Source organism: Rissa tridactyla, unplaced genomic scaffold (assembly GCF_028500815.1).
Source record: "Rissa tridactyla isolate bRisTri1 unplaced genomic scaffold, bRisTri1.patW.cur.20221130 scaffold_33, whole genome shotgun sequence".
In the NCBI taxonomy this organism is placed as follows: Eukaryota; Metazoa; Chordata; class Aves; order Charadriiformes; family Laridae; genus Rissa; species Rissa tridactyla.
This window is the reverse complement of record NW_026529545.1, coordinates 474,673-502,527: the sequence shown is the minus strand read 5'-3', so window position 1 is coordinate 502,527 and position 27,855 is coordinate 474,673. Positions and strand designations below refer to the sequence as shown.

Here is a 27,855-nt window from a genome sequence, read left to right as displayed (position 1 = left end):
ACAAAATATAGGACAGACATCATGGGTTTGATACTTAGGTAGCAGAGACAAAATACCTGAGGACTTCCTCTTGTGCTGTTGTGTTCTGTATCTGTAAGTCTTGGAGTAATTTGTGACAAAGGTGAAATGTGATGTGGGTTTTTTTTTTCTTTGCACTGAGTGTACAAGAGAGAACAGTTTATGTATACGGACAAATTTCCACATTCAGTAGACTATCAGAACATAATGTTTTGACAATCCGTTTTTATAATCTGTTTTTGCTGCTTGATGCTGCGCACAAGTGCTTTATTTTAAATTCTGATCACCTTTCTTTCTTCTTCTAGAAGTCGAACTGAGCCAGTGAGTGGAACATCAAAAGCGGTATGTAAAATCACAATCTCACTTTTTTACGTTTGGAAAAGGAGCAGCATTTTCCTTCAGGTTTGAAAACACTGTCATTCGGCTGCTGAAATATAATTAAGTAACACAAGGAAATACTTGACTGGTAATCTTGATTTGCCACTTGGGTTGAATGCTATGCGTAACTACACATTTCAAAATAGTCCCTACAGTATAAAAATCACTATTTGGTGGTTTTCATTTTTCATCTTTATTTTAAGTACTTCACTGCTGTGGTGTGAGGCATTACACTAACCCTGGACCGCTGGATCTGATGCCTTGATAAGCTGTTAGGATCACCTAAATCTAGAAAGAGATGAACTCTGGCTCTGTGTTCTGTGAAGAATGCAGCCTCTGATGCTCATGGAACAGTATCCAATCAACTTAAAATTGTAAGCTTTTTGTATGTAGGTCTAAAACCACTACGTCTTAATCTGACACCTGTAATTCTGTCACCGAGTGGTTCGAATTCCTTTTTGGCCATGAATGCATGAATGGCTCTCATTGTGAGTTTGAGTTAGTTTACTGGCCCAGTGACCCAAGTAGTTAATTTTATGCATTTATGTAAACCACATTTATAGTATTTCATCTAATTCAGACGAGTTTTTATTTCTTGAAAAGGGTTATTTTTCTTGTTGTTTACTAGCATGTGCATAAACACAAATCACACGTTCCAAAAGAAGGTTAATGTTCTTTTCGCCTCGCGTCTTCCCTGGCGTGTCTGTGTCACGTTTCTGAGTAGCATCTCGCCATCCGCTAGCACAGATGTCTCCAAGAAAAGGAAAAATCCTGGAGTGGGAGGGAAGCCTCAGTGTTAGCTAGAACTACTTAAAGTAAATGAAAGACGAAGCAGAAACGTTCCCTTCTAGTTTGCTCTGCCTGGACCTGATTTGGGTTGTGGGTAGCCGTGGGGAGGGTGGAAGCCTTGCATCGCTCTTTACAAATCCTCTCTCTCTCTCTCCCTGTAAAAGCACTGCAGCCTCGGGTGCTTCTGGTGTTGGAGACACAATTAACTTTATTCTTAAAGCTAACTCACTCTTGGTTCAAAGCGTGGGCTTTTTGTTTCGGTTTGGTTTTTTAAATACCTGTATTTCTGCATGTATTTCAAAGACGAACCTGGATCTTAGTGTGGGAGGAAGAAATCACCAAAAAGCTTGCCAATCACTGTTGAACAGTAAAGCAGCAAAATTAAAAGTAGTCATGATTTTTCTGAACAGGATGCACAAAAGGTTTTACTTTGAGTATTTCTTCCTTGTCTCGCTCTTATATCAGCTGTCATTCTATACGTCCAAATTTGCGCTGCTGTCCTACTGTTACTACAGCCAAAGCAAGAAAGTGCCTCCGTTTTGGTTTAGTATTACTGTTTTGGTAACTGCGAGGATTTCTAGTTAGGGCTTGTCCTTAAAGGCTGCAGAAACGCAGCGCCAGGCCCATTGTTTTAGCACCGTCAGGCACAACCGTGATCCTTCCTGGCTGAAAGTTTAGTTCAGCCAAGCAATCGGATTTTAGGAAACCGCTGTAATTTACACGTAACGTTCCAGCAGTGAGACTAGCCTTTTCCTCCTGTTTTTGGTGCCCTTTCCCACGTGCTTCATGTGAGTTTCTGTCTAGTCTTGTGTTTGAAATGGGAGTTAATAAATTCACTGTCAGTTCTTGGTTTTTGAGGGTTGCGTTGGCTGGTTGGGTTTGGATTTTTTCCCCCCGGTTCTTCTGCAGTATTACCTTAGGGCTGTGTACAAGTTTCATGGAGGTGTTGTTTCTGCTTGATTGATTTGAGGGACTGGCAGGAAATACTTCAGTAGAAATTTAGAGGGGAAAAAAAGTCACGAGAATGTAGGATCATTGGAAGAGGAAGATGGCTGTTGGGCAGATGTACTAACTAGTACACAAATTATCTATCGCCCACGTTTGATAACTGCTTAGTAGAAAGGAATGCTATCGCCACCTTTAAGAAATCAGACTCTTGCCTGCAGGCCATATAATAACTGCTCCCTAAAAAAATACCGGAACTACTTAATAGTTTATGAATGGTTATGTTTCAGTTCCTGGTCAGTACAGGACTGTTTAATGCCAGACTCCAACAGAGCACCTTCCCACTCTCTGAAAAACTGCAAAACGGTGGTGATTGTGCCTGCCGTGAGAGAGCACGGGCCTGTTTTGTGCATGGGAAAGAGAGTGGCAGACGGAGCATGAAGCTGTTGGCCCAAATCTGGGTGTGCGAAGAGCTGAGCCACACACGGAGTGGAGACGGGTGTTTATTTCGTGTCTGCACAGAGGTGGGGGCTGGGGGGAGCTCCACAAAGCCAGCACACCTTGGCTTACACGTTGTAAGCTTTCATATTTTACAAAAAGCGACTCATTGGCAGACTAGACTAATTTCTCTCACTTCCCAAACTGATTTGGGTAGTATGGCTTGTGGTCTAATAAAATACAAGGAATCAGTTTTCTCAGTGTCTGCTCTGTCCTGGTAAACACCTTTATTTCAATAATTGGAGCAGTAAATTTTTTTCTAGACTAGGTGGTGTGTTACTTTTATGGCTGATGTTTTGGACTGGTGTTTTTATTTGGGTTTCATGGGGTATGGTGGGTTTGGCATTTTTAAACATATTGACAGGAGAGGCAGAGTTCACGTTTCGGGGCTGATATGCTGGTGCTTTATTTTGACAGGCACCTGCTGTCTTCATCCAAGTGTAACCGTGTCCATTTATAAATGATGAGACATGAACCGATTAATTTTCAAACTACACCGAAGATAAGTTTCCTGTAGTGCTGCTTCCTTCTTGAGTAAACTTGAATTTATTTTCTGAATGCTCTTTAGCTGGAAATTGACAGCTTCCTTACCCCTTTGACTTTTAAGCAGTCGTGAGCATTTGAGAAGGGTCCCTCTCTGAGATATTCTGGAGCAGTAAGCTGACCTCAAACGGGTTTGGTAATTGTAGTTTCTTCTCATTAACCTCATTAACCACACTCTTAAGCTGTCGTAGGTCTGGGCTTTGCTTTGAACAAATACAAGTTCCAGTGGGTTGGAAATGCCGCTTTCAGTGACAGTCAGAGGCTATAGTGCAGGCTTTGGGACTACAGTAGAGGTTAGCTATTGCCGTGTTTCGATTGTAGAACTCGACTGTGTGTTTCTTTTCTCGTGAACAGATTGGTGACTCTCCTGCATCTATTTCTGTGGCCCAGCTTACTAAGGTATATGAATATTCTCGTCAAATACTTAAAAAATAAAAAAGCATTTTCTTTGTACTTTTAAATCTTATACTGTCATCTGTATCTGGCTAGCACTTGTAATTTGAACAAGACTTTAATAAAATTTCTACTAATTTAAAGTATTTAACTTTAAAATGTGTGTATATTTTGATACCATCCTGTAAAGAGTAGTTCCCATTTTGGAAGATAAAAGCAGAGTACCTTATCAGCCTCAAGATGATGTCGTAGTATTGGTCTTCTTCAGGACCCAGAGGAGCAGCACTTTAGCTGTCTACCATTTTTGGTAAGTTTTGTTAATTTTGCGTGGGAAAAAACACAATTTTTATGGAAGACTTGATTTGTCTGTAAGCTATGGACATTTAAGGGGGGTTTGAACAGCCAAAATAGAAGCGTTTCTGTAACGTGGACAATTGCATCCCTATTTTTGAATTTCTAGGGATGGTAGTCACGGAACCATTCTTTGAATGCTGCACAATTTCATAAATTGTAGTATATGTACAGTGGAGAGCGCAATCTAATTTGGTTGAACACAAACTGTGAATTGTGAAAATGTGCCCAGTTGTTTCTAAGTTTATACCAATGTGTCTGTGTGGCATAATAGCAGATGTGTCCCTCTGAAACTGTTGTAATGCCATGTTTGGCTATGGAATCGCTTGCATTTTTGGCTCAATAATGTGTGACTTTGGCCGGGAGAGCACTAGTGATGGCCCTTGGTGCACAGACGTAGTGCTGTGCAATGAAATTACTCGTCTTGAAAGAGTACAAAGATTAGAGGAGGCAGGGCCTAATGCAGAGGAGACAGTTCGTTCTTCTGAAAATAAAGACCGGCATTCATTTCCAAGAAGGAGAGGTCTCTTCCTGCTGGTAACTTCTTCCCTCTCTCACTGCAGAAATTCAATTGTGTACAATTGAGAAAAAAAAATAGTTTGGAAAGCAGCCAACAAAAGAAATTGGTCTCTGTTAGTGCTGTCCTTAAACGTGTCCTTGGTTCTGTAAACTCCTGTGAAGTTTTGCTCGAAAAAGTGAAAAACCGTCCAAGCGGTGTACACATTTAAGCTTTTGAGAGAATTTAACTATTTCAGAAAAATGCAGGAACATACCATAAAGCAGGTCAAAGCTGTTACTTACTCTAACCTCTTCGGTGCAGGCTGGCTTAGCATGGAGGCAAGGTGTTCAGAGTTCTCTGTTTTTTTATTACTGTGCATTAAACGCCATAATTGAATGTTGGTGTATTGCCAGTAATGTTTTGTGGGTTTTGGACGTGTTTTGTAAACCGTTTGGGTTCAAACAAATTAGTCAATGATCTCTAAAGTTTTCTGGAAATGTAAATGGCAGTGATTTCATAGATGTCGATCTGGATTATGTCACTGTTGAGCAAAAGCTGTGTATGTGAAACAAGCATTTAAGAAAATGTTGAAACTAGTTGGCTGCTTTTGTGCATGACTGGCATTAAAACCAAAACCATGAGTGGCTGATCTGACCGATAGGTGCTTGAAGGTCCAGATCACTGAGAGTCACTCCCTTAGACCCTGCTCGTATCTGGACTAGTGTGTAATTTGAACATTTGAACTAATACGTCTCTACTAATCAGATGGCTTCAATAATTTGAAAATCTGATTCTGCATAAGGTCGATATGACAATCTGTGTGAGCTTAACTGTGTTTCTAATGTGCCTGTCAAATAATTCCCTGACGCCATGTGTTGAATATTTGCATGTTTTAATTACACGAGCCTCTGGTTGCGTATTCATGCCATTTAACGTTAGTCACTGAACGTATGTGCGTGAGGTATGAACTCGGCCTTCCTACAGAGATGGTGAATCTAAGTTTCCCCAGTGACTGGCTCAGAGCCCTGAACTGAGATCTCCCTCTGAACTGTGCTTTGGAGGAGGAGCGGATTTGTGTCTCTTCTTGGAGTGGATGGTGAGCTAAGGGATATTTCACCCTTAAGGAACCTGAAGTTAAGGCAAAGGATGTCAGATGAGTTCAAACCACTGCTCAAGCCTTTGGAACATCCTGGCTATCTTCATTTAGGAACATAAGTATTTGAGTCAAGCAACCCTTCTGCTGGGTAAAAGGAGAGGATGAAAGGCTTTTGCCGCTTAACAGAATCACTGACAGATCACTTTAAGTGTGGGTCTTGAGATGAGACGTGTCTGCATTTCTTTTCTTAGCAGGACAAAAGTTTGGAGTCTGTTCCCAGAATTAAAAAGAGCACAGGAATTCCAAGGAGTTTCACGATGGAGGTGAAAGATCCCAAAACAAAGGGTGCTATGCTGACAAACACTGGAAAATACGCCATACCAACTATTAATGCGTAAGTATGGAATTAATTGGACTGACCAAAAACCGAAGGAGAGAGACCACAAGTGAATGCCTGAGTGGCAATGCAGCCGAGTTGGCCGGCATCTGTAGTTGCAGGGGAGGAAGCATTGTCACCGTATCTTAACCTTAAAATCTGCCATACTTTCTAATATGAAAACAGGGTGGTCCTACTGTTTGTGCCCCTGGAAGTTGGTTAAACGTGTGGTAGGCTGAGAATCTATTTCTGCAAAACATTTCCGTAGTGTTTACAGTTGGAGTCCTTCTCTCAGAAAGCTCGTTTTGCATCTGGTTTATGTTTCAAAGGCTTCTTGCAAAATTTATCAAATTGGACTGTTGGGCTGAGATTTCCTTCCCCTCTGCCTTTTATCAAATCTCACGTGTGAAACAGACTGAAGTTTTCCTGTTGCTCCGAACTAAAAATGCTACTGTGTGCTGACAAGAGTGGTTCTCTTAAAAAGGAATCGGTAGCACTTCTGTTTTTCTGTCACGGATCTCCTTTGGTAGAAGCTGGAACATAGACTTCGTTCACTTATAAAATGCAATTACTCGAAGGCCAACTCTATCCTGAGCCTGCAATTTATATTTACCCTCTGGCAAAGGAGGGCTGGGATTCATTTCTCCTGATTTCTAGCCATCAAAAAATGATTTTTCTAGTCTGAGCTAATTTCTTAGTTGATCCAATGAATGGAAGAGTTCTGCAGAAGGAAAATTGTTCCCCCCTCCCTTCTCTGGCAGTTGAAACTAAATGCCTGTGTTTTAGAAGGCTAATGCGGAGTGAGAATAATTCCATCTGTTATCTTCCTTTGATAAAATTAAAAGCTCGGAACAGTTTTCATATCCACATCTTTAACTTTTTTCTTTTTCCTTCCCCACCCCACCCTCCAGGGAAGCTTCTGCTAGAGGAAAGAAGGAAAAGCCGCCCTTTTTACCCTCATCCTCTGATGATCCGATTCCAGATGAGTTGCTGTGTCCCATTTGTAGAGATACGATGACCGATGCAGTTGTTATTGCCTGCTGCGGAAACAGTTTTTGTGGCGAATGTAAGTGTTACTCCCCTGATTGTTGATTCAAAACCTGATCTTCTGAAAGCAGAAATAGGAGAGAACTGAATGATTGTGTTACCACTTCTATTTACTACTTAAGTATCCCCTGAGTAGGAAAAGAATTTTCTCACATAAAGGAAAGAAAAATAAGGCAGAAAGCTTTTTTTGCTTTTTATGCATGTAGTTAAATCCTCTTTACACGCGGAGGAATGATTATGAGAGGAGTGCGTAATTGTGCAGGTGATTCCAGGATTAGATAGTGAATGCATTTAGTGTCTTTCTCTCACACAAAATTATGTGGCCAACTCTGGTGACTTGCTGTGGTCTGCAACAAGCGGATAGTTAGGCATTTAATCCACATTCTTCTCCACAGGAGAGTTGGTTAAAGCCGGCAGAACTCAACCCTACTATCGTTTTTTTGAGATGAGTTTTTTTCAAGAACCTTGAGGTTGGTGACTTGTCACCGTAGAGCCTGGAAAAAAAGAGGAGTTGAACCATCAAGACGCAGCCTGCCCTACATCTTCAAATGTTCAATAGTGAAGTACCAAAACTGCGTAGCTATTTACTGCATACTAGGAATTTTTTACACTCTGGAACGTTTATAGCTTGATGCTCTCAGGGCAAGAGCAGATTCACCCATTAAGCATATACGTCTTTTTATAAATGATTAGAACCCTCAACATTTCCTTAGTTTGGCTAAAAACTATTTTGATGATTCTAATGATTCGCAGGTATTAGAACAGCATTACTGGAATCGGAGGAACACACATGCCCAGCATGTCATCAGGCAGATGTTTCTCCTGATGCTTTAGTTGCCAACAAGTGCCTACGCCAGGTAACATGATGACTTTGATGTAAACTGTTTGCATGAAAAGTCTATTTGTAAAAAGCTGAAAGGGAAGAAAATAGTACTTTACATCTCCTTAAGAAAGGCTAAAGTGAATGAGGCTAAATTTACTTTTCAAATGCTTTGTCTGTTATTACAGAAGCTTACACCTTTAGAGACAGTCTGGCAAATTCGGGTCACGCTTTTGTTTAACGTGATTGCCTCCCTTTCCAATTCGATGTTAACACAGAATTACTTTAAGTGCAGATACTCGGAGGTGCCAATCGTTACTGACACTGTTTAACGTCCCGTGTTTGTGTATCCGCACGTTGATTTATTTCAGGGTTGGTGGCATTTCCAGGAATACACCAGTAATTTTACTCTGTGGAGGTTTTTGTTCGCCTATCTACTGACGTTTCGTAGTACGTTTTTGTAAATGTTTTTCTGCCTCTAGGCTGTGAACAACTTCAAAAGTGGAACTGGCTACAGAAAGTGGATTCAGCAGCAACAGCAGCGGCAGCCGCCACCGCCACCACCTTCACCACCACTCGTGAGACAAGCAATAACCCGCAACCTGCAGCCTCTGCTCCGGCCAAAAATGTCCAGACAGCAGGCGCCACTAATGATTTCGTTAGCTTCTCTGGCTTCTCCTTCTGCTTTGGCATTGTTGGCCCCTGGTCTGTCACCTGTGGCAGCCTGGCTGCCAGTAAGTCCCTCTTCTGTCATTGTCCCTGATCTCCCTCCAGCAGTGCCCCTACCTCTCCGTGCTGAAAAGCCAGATAGACCTTCTCGGTAAGTAAAGCTATAGAGCAACATGAATATGAAACGCTGAAGTTAGATTCTTCTTCTTGCGCTCCTCTGCTAGCGAGTGACGTTTAGTGACATTCATTAGTGACATCAGTGACAGTTCCAGCTATTTTATTTTACTTTGAGTGAGGACACTTTGATAAGTTGGAAGTACACCTCATGCAAGAAGCTTCTCAGAAGTATTTGTTGTTTGGTTCCCCTATCAGTCGTTCAGTCCAGGTTTACCCCGAGAGAGGAACCTTTCTTCCCCAGGAGCCCTCTGATTTGAAGTGGCTAGGAATTCCTAAAGTAACCATTCGGTTATGCCAGACCTTCTTGAGTGCATTCATTTCTGTGTAGTACTGAGGATCTCATGTTCCCATGAAAAGTGTAAAACCAGCTGGAGGTAACATTGATCAGGTGTTTTCATGTTACTTTTTCCTACAGTATTTCTGCCATCAATGGGACAATAAGTCAGAGCCATCCTCAGTAGTCACAGGGTAGTCAGTGATGCATGCAGATTGGATAACAAACATTGAAACACTACATTTGAAGTATTTACAAACATGACAGTCTAACTTTGCAACCCAGTGAATTAATATGAAAACACGTGAAAAATCTGAACTCTAGTTTAGGGTTTATCTTCTTTCAGCTCGATGCCTTGAATGCAAACAGCCACTCTGTCCAGAAGGCTGTCAGGCTCCGCCGTACCGTTGAATACAGGGGCTCACAATTCAAAAGAACCTCTCAGGCAGCCTCCGAACTAGAACACAGCCGATTCCTAATAGAATTTCCGTTCTTGCATCATCCAAAACTGAGGTTCAGCACGTGGGTTATACGTACTCTAATCCTCCCGTGTGCAGCCAGCTTAACAAATTCTGTTTCCAGTGAGCTGTCTCTTTGAATGCCGGTATTCCACGTAGACTTCTCTTCAGGGCTTCATGTGGAATCGCCCAACTTCCAGTTGGTAGATCTGGTGAAGATTACTTTTTCTTTATTTGTTTCCATTTACAGTAGTCAGCCTTTTCTCACCTTGGACTTTATATTTCCAGTAGCACATCAAAACACTGTTTGAATAACAAAAATTCATGTTTTTTGTAGCGGTGCTGATACTGTTGTACCTCCTGGTGCTCTGGTGACTGCTGCTGAGCTTTCTAGATCTTCCTCTCTGTCAGTCAGCAGTTTGTTGGAAGAGAAGGTAAATTTTATTTCAACATATGCAGTGAGTCCTGTATTTTAGTAGAGCTCATTTTCCAACTGTTTGCGTTTATTCACAAGGGCTGTCAGATTCCTGTACTAAGACAACCAGCATTACCAAGTCTTCTGGGCCCCCAAGGGCAATCAATGCCCACGACTGGTAAGTAACTAAAACTTTAGAGTTTCTTTTCAGAAATTATCATCAGATAAACTGAACGGGATTTTTTTCTGTTTCCTCTCCCCACTCTGAAAGGTCATCCAACGAGAGCCAGTACACCTCGCTCAGCGGGTGGCAGACCAGGCTGGGACCTGTAAGTGTTCTGCAGAAATTCAGTATATTACTGCTCGTAACCTGTTAAATGAGGCCGTAGCACGTAACTTAGATAACAGCTGATTTATAATGAGGTAAGTGTGCCCAGATAGCTGTGGAGAATACAAGTGGTAATCGGGAGACCTTAGTGTGGCCTTCCAGTACCTGCAGGGGGCCTACAGGGAAGCTGGGGAGGGGCTGTTTGCAAGGGCATGTAGCGATGAGGGGCAATGGTTTAAACTAGAGCAGAGCGGGTTTAGATTAGACATGGGGAAGAAGTTCTTTACAATGAGGGTGGTGAGACACTGGCCCAGGTTGCCCAGAGAGGTGGTGGAGGCCCCATGCCTGGAGACATTCAAGGCCAGGCTGGATGAGGCTCTGAGCAACCTGATCTAGTTGTGGATGTCCCTGCTGACTGCAGGGGGGTTGCACTAGATGGCCTTTAGAGGTCCCTTCCGACCCAACACATTCTATGATTCTGTGATTCTAATTAGTTTTGAAATGGCTTGATTTTAATTGTCTTTGACAAAGGGCATATGTGATGGCACTAAGATGATGTAAAGTAAAACTCCAGTACACGATTGAAAAGAGGACTCTGAAAAATTAACACTTTTTGAGGAAACCGTAAGTACATCTAAAAATGAAATACAATTGAAGAATCAGGTGGAAAGATGCCCTCTTGATTACTGGCTGAATCGGGCTGAAGAAACTGATTTCCCCATAGAATTCGGCCTCCAGCATTCTTTTTTTAACAACCTAGTTGATACTGATTGAGCAAATTATTGGAAAAGTCAACGTTCTTATATGATGACAATTTTGAATTCCTTCCATTTAGTCATCTCAAATAGCCAAGCTGCTTTCTCTCAGTTGGAGAGAGAGAGAAGAGTCTGTTTGATCTATTACTGCCGCGTCAAGTGAGTCCTTCCTTTTGGTATATATTTGTTCTAGACAGATTGTAAGGGTGCATTGTGTTTGTAAAATCTTGAGGAAAAATGAAAACAAAAGCCAGGGTCCATGCCACAGATTATCTAAAAATCTCAAATTCAGTAAGCAAGAAAATAAGAATTTGGGGGTGAGAACAGGCCAAATACATCATCGTGAGTCCGCAACATAGGAAGCGTACGTGGAAGAGTCCAAAGACGTTTGAGAGAAGATTAGTTATTATTTGTGCAGTACTTTGAAGGTCAGAAGTGTGAAGTATGAGGTGTATCAAGGATTGGTAGAGGAGCGGTGGGCACTTGGCACGTGGGAGTCTCTCCTAAGCACGGGCAGCCTCCATCCACAGTCGCAAAGCTGCGTATAGGGAGAGAAGACTGAGGGAACTGCTGGGGGTGAGGATGTGGGAGGCAAGTGTGAGGATCAAGAAATGCGCGTAGTCTCAAATGGAAGCAGGGAGAAAAATGCTTAGGCTGAGAACACGCAGTGCTCGCCACCACGCTCCGGCTTCGTTCGCTTTCCTCTCTGAAATCAGAGCAGAGTGTAACAAACGGTGACACGTGTATTTGGGTTTCTTTAGAAGTTCCAGTCGAGGACGCCTGCGTGGTGAACGTACCCAGAGCACCCAAGCCCCAACGCTACCAGCATCAACAGCCGTCTTCGTGCCAGCGCCTCTGCCTTCCTTGTACCCTCCACCACCCCAAGCACTTCCTCTTCTACCGGGGGCACTACGACCACAGTTTCCTCCCCAGTTTCCACCTGGTCAGCCTCCATCTGCCAGCTACACTGACTCCCCTCCAGGATATCCCCCAGCTCCTGCAAACACGTCATCAGCCTGGGTACCAACAGCAGTACCAACGGCGCATTCCGATCCCATCCCAGTGACACAAGCTCCTCCTTTATCTAGGGAGGAGTTTTACAGAGAACACCAGCGACTGGAAGAGGAGTAAGTACTTGGCTCAAGGAAGTTGTGTTTGTTCTTTTTCATTTTTGTATTTTGAGAGCGTACTGGACTGCAGTTACACTGAAGTGCATCTGACATAAGCAAAAATGACATAGTATTTTTTTCAACAGGCTTTTTTCTTGCAGATGGCAAACGTGCAAAACTAAAAGAAGACAAACGTAATTCTAAAACTGTCCCTTCAACTTACAGGAATTCTAAACTGGTTTTGCTTAAATAGGACATGCACCTTTTGCACTTGCGTGTAGTATACGTTTTCTCACGTTGGGCACGATTTGTTTCTTGGTGTCGTTTTGTCCTAAAGGTCAAACTCTAATTGTAATAAAGGTCAAACGAATGCTTTTGCTAAGGAGTTGATGGAATACAAAAGGTGCAAAAGGAGCGCAGGCGTTCATTTTCCAGGTAAGTGCTCGACATGTCCATAACGGAGAAGCAGATTGTCTAGAAGAATCAGGAGGAGTTCCGCTCCACCCCTCGGTCATTCGATGGACTGGATGGTTCGAGGCGTTAGCAGTGACAGGAGTTTCATATGTAGCTTACTAGCTCAGATACATGGCAGAGGTTGCAGTTGGCTGACAGTTATAATTTGGCAGTTGTTGTTCAGGAACAAGGGTCCCTTTTAGTAGAGTTTAGCTGCAGTGACATCCCTCACCTCCTGACAACCTGAGAGGGCTCGAGACCGAATAGGAGCAGTTGCTGGATTTTCTGCGTCTCCCTGGTCTGATTGCCACCATTACCTCAAAGCACTTTGGAGGAGATACATGAGGGAAATTGTCTTCGTTTCCTCTTTTGTCTGTCTCATGTGGATACACGGAGAGTTTTTAACCTGGATCGCAAACTGGTGGCTTTCGCTAGTATTTTGTTGACACTGTTAAATTTTCCTTAGGAATTAAAAGATCAGGCTTGTTCGTAAGGAAATCTAGAATTTGTGAGGGACTTTGAGAGGAGGAATGATGCTGATGAACATATGCGGGATAATGTGAAACGCTTCTTTAAAAAATAAGAAAAGAAAAGCTTGTGAAGAAAAGCCTCAGGGTAGCTGATGGTTTCTGTCCCAAAAGATGACTTGGGCAGGTGTCTGAATAGCTCTTTAGTAGCAATGCGGTCAGTCTCTTTCCTGGAGGAATGGCATTGGGTCGTAGTACTAGAGGCTGCGTTTAGAAGCTTTTAGGTATGATTTTTCTTGAAATGTGGTCACAACCCTTGGTCAGAGCTAGAGGCCTGTGCAAAATTTTGCCAGGACGTCCGTCTCGAGGTCCTGTATGTAAGATTGCAGTACGAGCATTTTGCATCCTTGCCAAATAAGCAGTGAGGTTAAATCGACTAAGCTGGCATTTTAAAATTAAGCTTTCCTGGCGTCAGGCTAAATCGTGTTTTCTTGATGTTTGATGCTGCACTGTAGCCATAAAGACTTGCACTTTTTGCATCTTGCTGCAACAGAAGTGATTTGTGCTGCACGTGGTTGCTGGGTAGTGAAAAGTGTGTGTGCTCACCTACCAGTATAGGCCAGTATACATCGCCTTACGTCAGTCAATAGCTACGGTAGCTCACGTGGTAGAAGTGAGCGGAAATAGACTTCCCCTTCCGGTATGTTTTTACACTAAAAAGGCAGCAGGTGTTCTGTCTTGTAAGCAGAAACTTCTACGTGTTATCAAGTTCTTCAGTTCACAGTAGCGTTACGTCAGCAGATGAAAAAAGCTTTGCCGTAAGCATATGGAGAGGGGAAAAAAAAATAAATCAAATCTGGGAGGAAAAATAACTGGGGAGAGTGACAGTTTTGAATTAACTTCTTTTTTTTTTTTTTGGTGTTATGTTTTAAGGTCCAAGTCTCCCTGTGGTGCTTCATCCTACTCCAGAAGTTCACATACCTACTCCAAGTCAAGATGGGGTTTTTCCCACTCCTGCTCCTACTCTCGATCATTTAGACGTTCCCATTCTCGTTCCTACTCGCGATCGCCACCCTGTCCAAGAAGAGGCAGAGGGAAGAGTCGTAACTATCGTTCTAGATCAAGGTCCCGTAGTTATCACTGTTCAAAGTCAAGGTCACCCCCATACCCAAGATACTATTCTGATGCAAAACCTGAAAAAAGGAAAAGAAAAGTAGATGAAAAGGTTGATAAAGATCATGAAGCCACCTCCATAAAGGCCTCTAAACCAGAAACTGCTGAATCGAAAACATGGCCGAAGGGGAAGACTGAGCCTGATGGTGAAAAAGGAGAGCGACCTCCAGAAGGGGATAAATCTGCTTTTCTTAACAACCCTGCAAAAAAGATTGAACTTAACCAAGAAACTGGCAAAACGATGGTGAGTGGAGAAAATGTGCCACCTGCGAAAGAACCTGCTGAGAAACCTGAGCCGAGCAGCAGCAAAGTTAAACAAAAGAAAGCAAAGGGAGAAGTGAGAAGAAAAGTAACAGCAGCTGATGGATCTAGTTCAGCTCTTGTAAATTACACCAGGTACCTCATCATTTCTTTTCCTATTCTTTCTTTCCTCCTCCCCGCACCCCAAAAATGTCAAATTATTTGTGGTGACTAATGAAAGGAACAGCTAAATCCATGCTACATGAGTGAATAATCTGTGACTTTTCCTGTTAAACGGTCCTTGGGTCAGAATCAAATTTTGTTAAAGAAAACAAACAGTCTGTACTGCGCAGAAAGCTCATGAGGTTAATTCATTGCTGACGTGTTTGACCTTTCCTCTGGGACTTTTTCCCCCTCTTCTTATTCATTACATGGTGACTCTGAGGAGTCCTCCCCACGTCTTCCTTCCCATCCAGCTGACTGCTAAAGGCAAGGATAACAGACACGTCTATACCGTGCAATACTTTGACATTAACAATTGCAGGGTGCTGTAATGATCTGCCTTTGTCAGTGTGACATGAAATCGATCCTTGCAGAAATAGCAGCTTGGTCGCCAACACACTGCACTGATTTTAGCTTTGAGCACAGTGCCACGGCGACACAGCTGCACTGCTTCCAGCTCAGTGCCGACTCCTTCGGCTCTGACCTTGGAGATGAGTCTTCTATATTCCATTGTGCGACATGTGAAAAACAGGAAAGTGATCTGGTGTGGGGCTGCTGTTCCTTACAGTCCAGCACCTAAAGAAGCACAACAAAGCAAACTCAAAACATTGAAGACATCGCTGTAGGCTTAAGACAGTGTCTTGATAGTCTAAAAAGTTTCCAAAACGTAATTTTTTCTAAAGAAGAACATGGGACTTGAGGATAAAATTTGGGTTGTGTGTACCTCTCCGTAATTGCTTGCTTCCACGTTGAAACGGGAACGTGTATCTAATTCATCTACCATTGGTAGAAGTGGGACGTGAAGGAATTAGCAGCTCAGACAGACCCCAATCCGATAATCCTGTGTCTTTGTTAATGAAATGTGGAGTAGGAAGACACTAAATTAATTGATTGCTCCTCATGTTAGCTAGTGGACTCGTTCTGTCTCTTGCCTGTTCCCCTAATTGAACATCCTTTGAAGAAATGCTGCAGACAGAGAATTGAAAGAAAAGCTCTTTTATAAAATGTTACAAAAGATCGTGTATCCCAGCCATTATTGAGGTACGCTTTTTTCCTCTCAGCAGTAGTTCTACTGGAGGAAGTGCCGTTAGAAAGACCGAAGAAGAGCCAGATACAAAAGGAGGCGTCGTTGAGGCAATGGAGGAGCACAGTAATGATATCCCAGCCCCAGCTGAAGACGTCGTGAAGCTGAAGCCTGAAGCAAGGGGAAGTCACAGTCTAAGCAGTCCCCGTGTTAGCCGCAGCCGCGGTCAAAGCCCTTCTGAGAGTCGGACTCGAAGGCACAGGGGCAGTGCCAGCTCAGCAGCGAATCACGGCAGCAAGAAAAAGAAAAAGAAAAAAGAGAAGCAGCAGCACAAGAAGCACAAGAAACACATTGGAAAGAACATGGAATTGGGAAAGAGGCAAAAACACCAGCACAAGAAGAAAACAATGAAGAAGAGCAAAGAGAAAGAAAGAGGACCAAAAAGTGAAATCCGTCACTACACAGAATGACAGATAATTTAAAAAAGACTGAATTCCCAAGGGATCTGTACTAATTTTTCCTAAAATGTAAACAAATTTGGGCATTGCAAATAATGACACAGAAAGAGCCTGTGCTGCACTTCCAATTTTGCTGCTTGATTATTTCATTTTTACATCAGAGCTTTGTAAAAGTGAGTATTTTGTACGGAGTTGTTAGTTGTGACCATGTAACACGGAAGGTTTACTGGGGCATCTTATTTTTAGCCACCGTTAAATAGTTCAGGTGGAGTTTTCTGTACTGTGAAAATTTTCCTAGTTGAAGGTTTGTTTAGTTGCCTGGCAGAGGCAGCTGGTATCAGTTATAAAATACCAGCGGAATGATTTGCAGAGACATTACAGCCCTCTTATGTCACTTTTTGATGAGAATAAAACGTTTTTGGTAAACTGTCCAATGTGAGATTTCCAGAGATAGCTGAACATTAGCAAAGGTCAGTGACTTTTAGCAAAGGTCAGCCTTCTTTGCTTCGGTCTTTACTGCTCAGGCCAGCCCTCAGGAGCCCCAGACTTTGGAAGTGACAGTGAAAGTCTAGACGAAGGAGGACTTCCCCTTGGTTGAGGAGAATTAAGTCAGAGATCAGGGAAGTAAGCTGGATATCCACAAGTCCATGGGTCCTGATGGGATGCACCTGAGAGTGCTGAGGGAGCTGGCGGAAGTTGTTGATGGGCCGCTCTCCATCATCTTTGAAAGGTCCCGGAGAACAGGCGAGGTGCCTGAGGACTGGAGGAAAGCCAATGTCCCTCCAGTCTTCAAAAAAGGGCAAGAAGGAGGAGCCGGGGAACTACAGGCCGGTCAGCCTCACCTCCATCCCTGGAAAGATGATGGAACAGGTCGTTGTGGGCGTCATCTCAAGGCATGTGGAGGAAAAGAATGCTATGGGCAGTAGTCAACACGGATTCACCAAGGGGAAATCCTGTGCGACTAACCCAATAGCCTTCTGTGATGGCGTGACTGGATGGATAGATGAGGGGAGGGCAGTGGATGGTGTCTACCTTGACTTCAGCGAGGCTTTCAACACTGTCTCCCACAGCATCCTCATAGGGAAGCTTAGGAAGCGTGGGTTAGATGAGTAGACATTGGGGTGGATAGATAACTGGTTGAAAGACAGAGCTCAGAGGGTGGTGATTAGGGGCACAGAGTCTAGTTGGAGGTCAGTGAGGAGTGGTGTTCCCCAGGGGTCAGTGCTGGGTCCAGTCCTCTTCAATATCTTCATCAGTGACCTGGATGAAGGGACAAAGTGCACCCTCAGCAAGTTCACTGATGACACAAAGCTGGGGGTGTGGCTGACACACCAGAAGGCTGTGCCGCCATCCAGAGAGACCTGGACAGGCTGGAGAGTTGGGCAGAGAGGAGCCTCATGAAATTCAACCAGGGCAAGTGTCGGGTGCTGCACCTGGGGAGGAATAAACCCGTGGACCAGGACAGGTTGGGGCTGACCTGCTGGAGAGCAGCTCTGTGGAAAGAGACCTGGGAGTCCTGGTGGACAACAGGATGACCATGAGCCAGCAATGGGACCTTGTGGCCAAGAAGGCCAATGGCATCCTGGGGTGCATCAAGAAGAGTGTGGCCAGCAGGTGGAGGGAGGTCATCCTCCCCCTCTACTCTGCCCTGCTGAGGCCGCATCTGGAGTGCTGTGTCCAGTTCTGGGTTCAAGAAGGACAGGGAACTGCTGGAGAGGGGACAGCAAAGGGCTACCAAGATGCTGAGGGGACTGGAAGACCTCTCTTATGAAGAAAGGCTGAAGGATTTGGGTCTCTTCAGCCTGGAAAAAAGACGACTGAGGGGGGATCTTATCAACACTTATAAATAGTTAAAGGGTGGGTGTCAGGAGGATGGGGCCAGGCTCTTGTCAGTGGTGCCCGGGGACAGGACAAGGGGCAATGGGAACAAACCGGAACATGGGAAGTTCCATCTGAACATAAGGAAAAACTTTACCTTGATGGTGACAGCGCTGGAACAGGCTGCCCAGAGAGGTGGTGGAGTCTCCGTCTCTGGAGATCTTCCAAACCCACCTGGACACGATCCTGTGCAACCTCCTGCAGGTGAACCTACTTTGTCAGGGAGGTTGGACTAGAGATGATCTCTAGCGGCCCCCTCCAACCCCTACCATTCTGTGATAGTGTGGTTCAGCTCCAGCAAAACGCTTTGCATGATCTCCCTCAATATTCTTTTACCACTGGTGACACCACTGGTGACCGGCTGCCAAGAGGATTTCACCCCATTAATCACAACTCTCTGGGCACGGCCATCCAGCCAGTTTTTAACCCAGCAAAGAGTACACTTGTCTATGCCATCATTCACCAGCTTCTCCAGGAGAATGCTGTGGGGGATGGTGTCAAAGGCCTTGCCAGCCAGCAAGCTGTTCCAAGTTCCAGCCAGCTCCAAAAGAACCCCACCGCTGGCCAAAACTGAGCCCATCAACGAGGATGGTGGAACCTCTGTGAGAGTGTATTTAAGAAAGGACACAAGGGCTCAAGTGGGAGAGGAGTGAGGGAAAAACAGTGTGAGAAACAGCCCTGAAAACACCAGTGTGAGTGAAGAAGGAGGGAGAGGAGGTGCTCCAGGTGCCAGAGCAGATGGTCTCCTGCAGCCTGTGGAGAATACCACAGTAGAGCAGGTATTTCCCTGCAGCCTAAGGAGAGGAGCACAGCGGAGGAGGTAATCCCTGCACTTGGTGGAGGACCCAACACTGGAGAGGTTGGATATTTCCTGAAAGAATTTCAGCTTGAGGAGAGCCCATGCTGTAGCAGGTTTATCTCGAAAGACTGTAGCCTGTAAGAGGGACCCCATGGGAAAAGTGGTAGAAGGAAGGAGCAGCAGAGAGGAATTGTTATGGACTGACCAGGACCCCCATTCCCCATCGCCCTGCACTGCTCAGCGGGAAGGAGGGAGAGGAGCTGGGAAGGAAGCAGCAAAGTTCAGCAAGGGAAAAAAGGTGTGGGAGGAGGCTTTCCAGGTGATAAGGTCTTCCATCGGTCCTATGCTTCTTTGACCCTCAGCCTTTGCAGTTGCACATGCCTGGCCTGCCCACTTACCTTCACTCCTGTCCCCTTTGTAGGAGGCCCACACACATCTTGGCACGCCCAGCGTAACGTGGCCTCCACCAAAGCTGGAGCCCACCTGGCCTTGGAGGCAGGGAGGGGCCCGGTCCCCTCTGTCCGGGGCTGGGCACAGCTTTTCCCTGGGAACCTCCCTGAGGAGCACTCCTCCTCTGTGTCAGCCTGGGGCCCGGCAGGGGTGGCCCAGGGACAAGGGCTGCTGGGGCAGGGCTGAAGGAGCTCAGCTGGGACAGCGTTAGACTGAAGATCTAAAGGTGCCTGGTTCAGCCCTGGGCTTCAGCAGTGATTTTTCTCCCTCTGCTTTTTGCAGAGCCCGTCTGCCGCCTTCCAGCCTGCCCCAGCCCTGCTTGCGCCTTCACCTCTTGCCAGAGCACTGTCCCTGCCCTGGACCTGCACATCTGCGGCTTAGAAGGAGCCTTCCTCCAGCCCCACAAGTCCCCAGCCTCCCCCTGGGCAGGACTCTCCACTCAGGGCTGCTTTGGGGTGGTCTCCAGCTGTGCCTCCTTCCCTGCTCCACAGGATCGGGATGTGTCCTCTGCGGGGTCTCTGCACGACCCAATTCCTCTCCTCTTTGTCATGCTCAAGGGTGCAGAGTCTGTTCCCCTCCTCAGGCGCCTCCTGCACTTTGTCTTGAGTTCCCAGAGCAGAGGCCACTGGACCCATAGTCCCAGGGAGAGGCACTCCCTGGAGCTGCGGCCTGAATGGCAGCATCCTTCCCCCGGGGGGGTGTTGCAGTGAGACCTCTGATGTGCCCAGGACAGCTGACAAAGCCACGCTGAGGATCACCCACCGGAGTGCATGGCCATCGGTATTGTTTAGTCACACGCTGTCCTGAGCAGAATTTCTTGTCCCCCTTTGCCCCCCTGCTCCAATGACTGGTAACACACCAATATGTGCCTCTCTGGGCATCAGCCCCATGGAGATGGACACCTGCCCTTCACCCCACCTCCAGGGATGCTGCGGGGCAGAGGGGTGCAGGAGGAGGCCCGCTACATGGATGAGGGCGTGTGAGCTTTCTGCCCCCACGTTGCCCCATCGCACACCCTGGGGTGCCATCAGAGCCTGGGGGCACCTCACCCCAGGGAGGGCATGTCCCTCACCCTGTTGTACTTCTCCTCCTGTGCCGCTGCGCACAGATGTGGCACACAGCGGGGTTGCCCTTGCCCTGGGGGGCAGAGGAGGCTCAGGAGTGTTCTCCTCTCCATTGGCCCTGGAGGGGGCCAGAGCGTGGGAGCAGCACCTGCAGCCAGAGCCTCCTTCTGCCCCATCGCTCTTCAGAGACGCTGGAGGGGCAGTGCTCTGCAGTGCAGCCCTGTGCCAGGATCAGGCCCCAGGGGAGAGGAGGTGCGGACTTCCCCCATCTCAGGAGGGCTCAAGTGCTGTTTGCTGCAGAGGGTCCCTGGGCACCCAGGGGACAACGGGGCTGTGCTTGTCACAGACCCCTCGTGGGAGGAGAGTGTCTCCTGCTGGGAAGGCTCCAGAGGGTGTAGCTCAGTGGCAGAGCGCCCACTTTGCATGTGGGAGATCCTGGCTTCCATCCCCAGCACCTCCAAGGGGGTTCTTCCCTGAATGCCCAGCCTCAGGGAAAGGCTGGAGCTGGAGCCTCTGGTCCTCTGCAGGCACTGTGGGCCTGCCCTGCCCAGCCAGGGTCTGGCTGTGGGGTGAGGAGGGCTGTACGCGCTGCCTCTTTGGAGCCCCCTCTCAGGAGAGAGACGGGCAGCTGTGCTGGACCTGAGCTCAGCTCACTGCCCTGCACCACACACCCACCCGAGACATGCCCCTTCCCCACCGCCATGTCTTTGGGCTCTGGATTCCTCCAGCCACCCTCGGGGAGACACTAAAGCACCTGGGCAGGCAAGCACAGCTCTGGCTCAAAGGCTTTTAATAAGAACCGATATGGGGGCCCCTGTGTAAAAACAGGGGAATCAAAATCGAGGAAACCCCTGGCAGTTTCTGCTGCCCGTGGGAAAAGGGAGAGGGTTCCCTGGTGCTCACGGCTCTCCCAGCTGCACAGACCTCTCCTCCCTCCTGGCTGCCCCCAGCTGCACTGCAGGGATGGGCTCTCCTGGGCCGGGGCTCAGGGACCGTTGTGCACTGAGCTCCGGTGTCACAGCCTCTGTGTCCTCAGGGGGATGTGCCACAGACACCTCTTCAGCATCGTCATAGCCCGTGCTCTCTGGGGACAGGGACCAGCCATCCCCCTCAGCTCCGGGGGCACCAGCACCTCTCTGGGAGAGCAGGTTTGGCCCTGCAAGAAGCAAGGCAGGCCATTGCATGTTCACCCCATGGGGAGCCTCTCCTGGGCTGTACATCACCTTCCTCCCTTCTCCTCACCAGTCCTGAGACGTTCAGCTCCCTCTCCCACCCACGGTACCCCAGAAGAAACTCCAGGGGCAGGTTCCCCCACCCCAGCACGTTGGGCTCTCAGTGTGACAGCGATTCATCCAGCACCGGGGATGCCACCCCAGGAACCAGCAGCTCTTTCTTTCCCTCTCACCTCCAGGGGTATCCGTGGGTCCAGATCCTTCCTCTGTCACCCTGGGCATTTCCCAGTCTTCCTGCCCAGGGGAAGGATCCTCCCCAGGGTCAGAAACCTCCCTGGCATCATCATAGCCATCAGCTGGGTCACCTCCAGGCAGGACAGGGACGTCTGAAAGGAGAGGAGAGCTGGTGACAGTGAGAAGATGCGTTCTGCAGAGCAGAGGATGGGAGGATGCGCAGGGACGTGGGGCTCCGACATTGGTGTTTGCAGCCCCACAGGAGATCCTGCCCGATCTCCGAGCTCCGAGGGTGACGCTCAGTGACACTGCTGTCCATCACATGTCTGCAGGGAGGAGACATCCACCCCTTCCTGCCCCCCATTACCTGGTGCTGGCCATGGACCATCCTCCTCCTCGCTGTCCCCGGGGTAGGGCTGCAGCTTGCTCAGGGACCCCTCTGAATAGGAGCCTGGAGAGAGGCCCAGCGGGCGTCAGGGGAGTGTGCTCTGCTGACCCAGCTTGTGCTCAGTGCTGCTGGGGACGTGGGACCCACAGAGCCACGGCTGCACGGGGACGAGGGCTCAGGACTCACCCTGCTGCCCTGGGACAAAGCCCATCTCCAAGGGCCTGCCAGAGCTGCCCTGGGACAGCCCCTTCCCTCACCCCTCAGGTGTCCCCCAGGGTGCAGGGGCAGGCAGAGAGGGGCTGTCCCCAAATGGGACGCGCAGAGCAGGTGGGGAGAAAGCTTCTCTCCTGGGCCCAGGACATGGGTGCTCCCCACACAGATCCAACAGCCCCACAACCGCACGAACCATGGGTTAGGGGGCTGCAGGGGTCAACCCTGGGTGGCAGCCAGGGGAAAGAGCACTGTAGATGTGTCCTCAACGAGGGACGCACACCAACCTGAGCCGCTGAACCTTGCCTGCTTCTGCCATGCTGGGCTGGAACCGATCTCCTCGTACACGGCCTCAGGGAAGGGCTCCTGAGCTCTCTCAGAGCCTGTGGACAGAGGCAGGGCTGGCCCAGGGATGGTCAGAGAGGGGATGGGATCCCGCAGAGAGCACACACTCTTGTCCCCCCAGCTCTGCCTCTCCCACTCACTGACACCCCACGGCACCCCTGGCCTTGCCAGCAGGCATCTTCCCCTGGGAAGGGACCCACCTCTGCGCCCAGCCCTGGCGCTTCGCACTTGCCCGGCCAGGAGGGCCAGGAGCAGGCAGAGAAGGGCTCCCAGGATGATGCACATGATGACGGGCAATGAGACTCTCCCGCTGCCGGTCAGACGGCCCCGCGTGGGATCTGCATGGCAGGAACACAGAAAGGGCAGCACCAGGCCTGGGAGAGGTGAGGGGCCGGCACACCCCAGTCCTGACCCCCATTACATACCGGGTTTCAGGGGACGAGGGATGGGGAAGCTCCCACCTGAGTGGGTGAATGACAGCCCTCCCCAGCCTCCCGCCCCACCGCTACCCCGCTGCCTCCTCCTGGGAGTTTCACAGCCCAGCAAGGAGCCCCTTCCCCCCAGCTGTGGGTCACAGCCTGGCCCCAAGAAGACCCAGCGCTGGTGGGGAGGACGGGTTACCTGCTGGAGGGGTTGGTGCTGCCGTCCTGGGTGCATCTGCAGAGGAGGAGAAGGAGAGCTGGGCTGAGAGGGTGGGGGTGCAGGTACCAGGGAGCCTCCTCTCTGACACACCGTGTGTGCGTGTGTGTGCGCGCACGTGTGCATGTGCAGACATCCCTGCCACATCCCACCCAAATCGCCCCTCCTGCACGACTGGTGAGCATGGCCAGGAAGGAGCGCAGGGCCCAGAGCAGGGACAGAGCCGGCAGCCCGGGAGATGCCCCTGGGGGCTGCAGGGCCCTGCGGGCAGAAGCTGGAGGACACCCAGCCCCACAGAAGCTGCTGCCCACTCGGCAAAAGGCTCTCCTGCTCTGCAGGGATGGCCTTGCTCTCAGGAGCTCTGGAGCCATGATGGCAGCCAATGGGGAAAAGGGCTCCCTGTGAGGTGTCCCAGCCCTGCCGCTCACCTGAGCAGTTCACGGCCGCGTCCTCCTTATGGCGGCAGGCACCGCTGTCCCCAGGCCGGGCCCAGCAGTCCTGCAGAGATGGCTCTGTCCCCCGGCACTCCACCTGCTCCAGCCAGATGGGGCCGCTCCCCTCCCCAAATGCAGCCTCGGCCAGGGCAGACACCGCAGGGCCACAGCCCAGCTGCCTGCATGCCACCTCGGCATCCCGCATGTCCCAAGAGTCGTCACACACCGTCCCCCAGGAGCCGCGGTGCCACACCTCCACTCGGCCGGAGCACCCCTTCTCCCCTCCCACGGCACGAATCTTCTCCCTGTCTGGAGAAGGCAGAGAGCTCCCAGGGCCGCGGGACAGCAGGCAGAGCCCTGCCAGGCGAGAGGGGCATGCAGAGGAGCAGCTACCTGTGCAGCTCGGGGTGCTGGGGCACGCAGCCATTGGGGCCGGGGGCGTTTCTGGCTGACTCCCTGCAGAGGGAAACGCTGTGGTGAAGGGGCTGCTGCAGGGGGGGCGTGCAGCAGAGAGCGGGGCTCAGCTCAGCTCGTGCCACCCACCCATGGCAGCAGCTGAACCCCGGTCCTTCGGGGGACACACACTCGGCAACGTGGGGGACCCTGACTGCTCAGCCCCAAAGGGACCCTGGGTCACAGAGCAGCAGGAGGGTGTCCATGGAAGGGACACTCCTCAGAGCCCTGGGTGTTCCCTTCTGGGACCTTGCCTCGAGAAACCTCTGCCTCAACCAGGTGAAGCTGGGAGCCCGGCTGGCACCCGCTGGTGAATGTGTGGGGCTCCGGGAGAGGAAGTCCCATTTTTCGTACCAGCAGCAGCAGCGTCTGCCTTGGAAACGAAAGGCCCCCGCAGGCCCCGGAATTTGACCATGCCCAGCCAGGAGCAGGAACGCAGGGGATGCTGGTGCCCGGCTAGCTCAGAATTACCCTTGCAGGTGATGTGGGTCTCCTCTCGCAGGTCGTCACATGACTGCGGGTGCCAGGGAGCGGAGGGACACTGCCAGAAGGAGCTGTTTCTCTCCCCACACTCCACACGATCCAGCCAGGCCGTGCCAGACAGCCTGCCGTAGGGCCGTTGTGTTTCCAGGGACCCTCTGTCCCCGCAGCCCAGCTCCTTGCATGCCAGCGACACAGTTTCAGGAGTCATGGAGTTGGAGCAAACGCTCCCCCATGTCCCATTGTAGAAAACCTGCAGGCACCCGGAGCAGTTGGTGCCGTTCTCCAGCCTCAGGGCCATGAACTCTGGGAGGAAAGGCAGCGAGGGGGAACAGGCTGGGCTGGGGCTGGGGGAGCAGGGACACCCCTGCACCCGCCAGGCCCTCAGACAGGCAAAGGCACGTCCAGCAAGTCCCCCTTGCACCCACGGACAGAGAAATGTCCCTGATGGACAGACACCCCTGCCCTCCCTGCTGCCCGTCAGGGACAGCGGAGCTCCCCAGGGACCCCCGGTGGGACTGAGGGCACCTGTGCATGGGTGTCCCCACGGTGGCCTTTGTCAGGGGCTCAGAGCTGGCCAGGAACAGCCTCGGCCGTTGCCGGCTCTCCCCTCGTCCCGGCCTGCCTGGGCACTGGGCTCCCACCACAGCTCCCGGCACACACCTGAGCAGACGACTCCTGCGTCCTCTTTGTGCCCGCAGTCGTGCTGCCCCCAGGACCCTGCCGGGCAGTCCCAGAGAGCAGCTTCGGCCCCGGAGCAGTTCACGCTCTCCAGCCAGATCTGAGCGGAGCCTTCCCCGAAGCGAGCGGAGCCAACCGCCTCCAGCGCCCCTCCGCAGCCCAGCTGGTGGCAAACGACGGCAGCATCAGACAGGTCCCAGCCGTCATCGCAGATGCTCCCCCAGCTGCCCTGGTAGTAGATCTCCACTCTCCCCGCGCAGCGCCCAGGCCCGTTCACCAGCCGCACCTGACGGCTCCCTGTAGGAGGAGGAAACCCCGGCTGCCGTCAAGGGCTGGCTGCCCACCCAGCCCAGAGCCTGGGGGGGCCGTGCAGCGCCACTCACCCCAGCAAACGACCCCCACGTCCTCGGCAATCCCTGCTTCCAGCGCACTCTCAGGCAGGGAGGTGTTGCAGAGGGTCAGGTTGGCCTCGTGCCCTGCACACCGCACCCCGCGCAGCCCCACGGGACCCGTCCCTCTCTGAGCCTTCGGGGGGTTGTAGGCTGCCTCTGCCTCTCCGCACTGCAGCTGCCGGCACACCACGCTGGCCTCCTGCACGTCCCACTGCTCATCCAGGACTCTGCCCCACGTCCCGTGCTGGAAGATCTCCACTCGCCCGTCGCACGGGCTTCCTCCACCCACCAGCCGCAGGGATGCGAAGCGAGCTGGGCCTGGGGAGAGCAGCCATGCCCCAGCCCTTGGCGGCATCGGGGAGCCCGGCAGCCTGCAGCATGTCTCCAGGCTCTGGCACCCTTGCAGGAGGGCCTTGGAGCTCGCCTGCCTGCCGCCAGCCCTCTGTGGGGACCTTCTGAGCCAGAGCCTTGCACTGCCACAGGGTCCCCTGCTTTGAGAGCATTTAAGAGGAAAACAGAGTAACCGAGTGTTTTCCTGCACTCACCTGAGCATATGACAGCAGCGTCGTTCTCATGGGAGCACGGCGAGGCCCCCAGGGCAGTCACTGGGCACTCTCCCAGGTGGGCTTCAGTCCCGTCACAGTGGAAGGAGTCTCTCCAGACAGGGCCGCTTCCTCTCCCAAAATGCCCTCCTTTAGGAATGGACTCAGCAAACCCGCAGTTGAGGTGACGGCAGAGAACGTGGGCGTCCAAGAGGTCCCAGCGGGAGGCACAGAGGGTGCCCCAGGTCCCCTGCACATGGACCTCCACCCTCCCCTCACACGCCGTGCTGCCGTTCACCAGCCTGAACCCTGTGAACTCGGGACAGAGAAGGATGAGACAGGGCAGACTTGTGCTTTTGCTGCCTTGGGTGGTGGAGTAGAGGCCAAATGGACACCCTGCCTTTCTCCTCCTTCTGCACCATTTTAGGGCTGCAGGCAAACATTCAAGGTCAGGTTTAACGGGGCTCTGAGCAACCTGATCTAGTTGAAGAGGTCCCTGCTGGTTGCAGGCAAGTTGGACTAGATGACATTGAAAGGTCCCTTCCAACCCAAACCATCCTATGGTTCTGTGGTCACCCCTTCTGTCCTCACACCCAGCACAGCACAGTCCCGTCCCTGCTCCCCCATCATCGGCACACCCCCGGTGGTAACACCCTGCCCTGAGTCCTTACGTGTGCAGGTGACACCGGCAGCATTCGCGTGGGTGCAGGGCTGCTCCCTGGGGGACCCCGTGGGGCAGGAGCTGAGAAGGGATTCATTCCCCACACACTGCAGCTCTCTGTCCCACATGGGACCAGCCCCTTCTCCAAAGTGAGCTGCCCCGGGGACAGACAGGGCTGTGCCACACTGCAACTCTCTGCAGACCACGTCGGCAGCTTTGGGACCAAAGTCGGAGTCACAGACAGTTTTCCACTTGTTCCTATCACGGATCTCCACTCGTCCTGAGCAGGGATTGTCCCCTCCAACCAGCCGGACAAATCCTGGAGTAACCAAAGAACCCTGTGAGTTCCCACAGCCCTCTGGCAGTTACATGTCCCACTATGTCCCACCTCATCTCTAAGATGGCCACAGGCAAAGAGCCCCACGACCCTCCCAGCAGCTCCCAGTGGGTGTTGATGGCACAAACACACCATGGACCCCCTGCTGCTCCCCCAACATCATCACAGCACTCGTGGGCTGGCTTTTCTCCCAAACCCATGGCCACAGGAAGTGCTTAGAAAAACTGCTGCCCTCCTGGAGACCCTGGGCTACCTGGCACTGGCCCCAGGCACTGCAGCGCTTGAGGCCAAGGAGACGGGCTGAGGTTCTGCTGGCTGCTGCAGCCTGCTCTGCCCCACCAAGCTGAGAGCCAGGCTGAGGAACCCCTTGGAGCCACCAGAAATGGAGCCCATTGGGGCACTGCTATTAGATGGGACATGTCAGAGGGAGCAGATGTGGTGCAGCTGTAGTCCAGTCGCTGTCTCCACCAGCCCCCAGCTCCAGCACCTGCCTGGGGAGGGTCCTGAGCCAGGGCCAGAGAACACTGCCAGGGGTGCACATCCCTGGCCCCCAGCTGGGTAGAGGGCAGGAGAGGGGGCAGAGGAGCAGCCCTGGGCTGACACGAGCTCCCAGGGCAAGGAGAGCCAGAAAGTGCTGGCAAGTGCCCTTGGCACAGGGCAGGCAGGGGCTGGGGTAGGCAGGAGAGGCTGGGCAGCAGGTCAGCGCTGCCTGCACAGGGGT

The 27,855-nt window shown here is 50.5% G+C and overlaps 1 protein-coding gene across 1 annotated transcript in view; it reads right to left on the bottom strand.

Annotated features, from left to right (window-relative positions):
* Positions 1 to 27,855, bottom strand: part of LOC128903419 (scavenger receptor cysteine-rich type 1 protein M160-like) — a 903,222-nt gene that overhangs the window by 539,586 nt on the left and 335,781 nt on the right. The window contains 6 exon segments of the mRNA XM_054187429.1: positions 23,583 to 23,897; positions 24,513 to 24,827; positions 25,185 to 25,499; positions 25,586 to 25,912; positions 26,140 to 26,620; positions 26,773 to 27,116. Of these exon segments, the coding sequence (XP_054043404.1) occupies positions 23,583 to 23,897; positions 24,513 to 24,827; positions 25,185 to 25,499; positions 25,586 to 25,912; positions 26,140 to 26,620; positions 26,773 to 27,116 (2,097 nt within the window).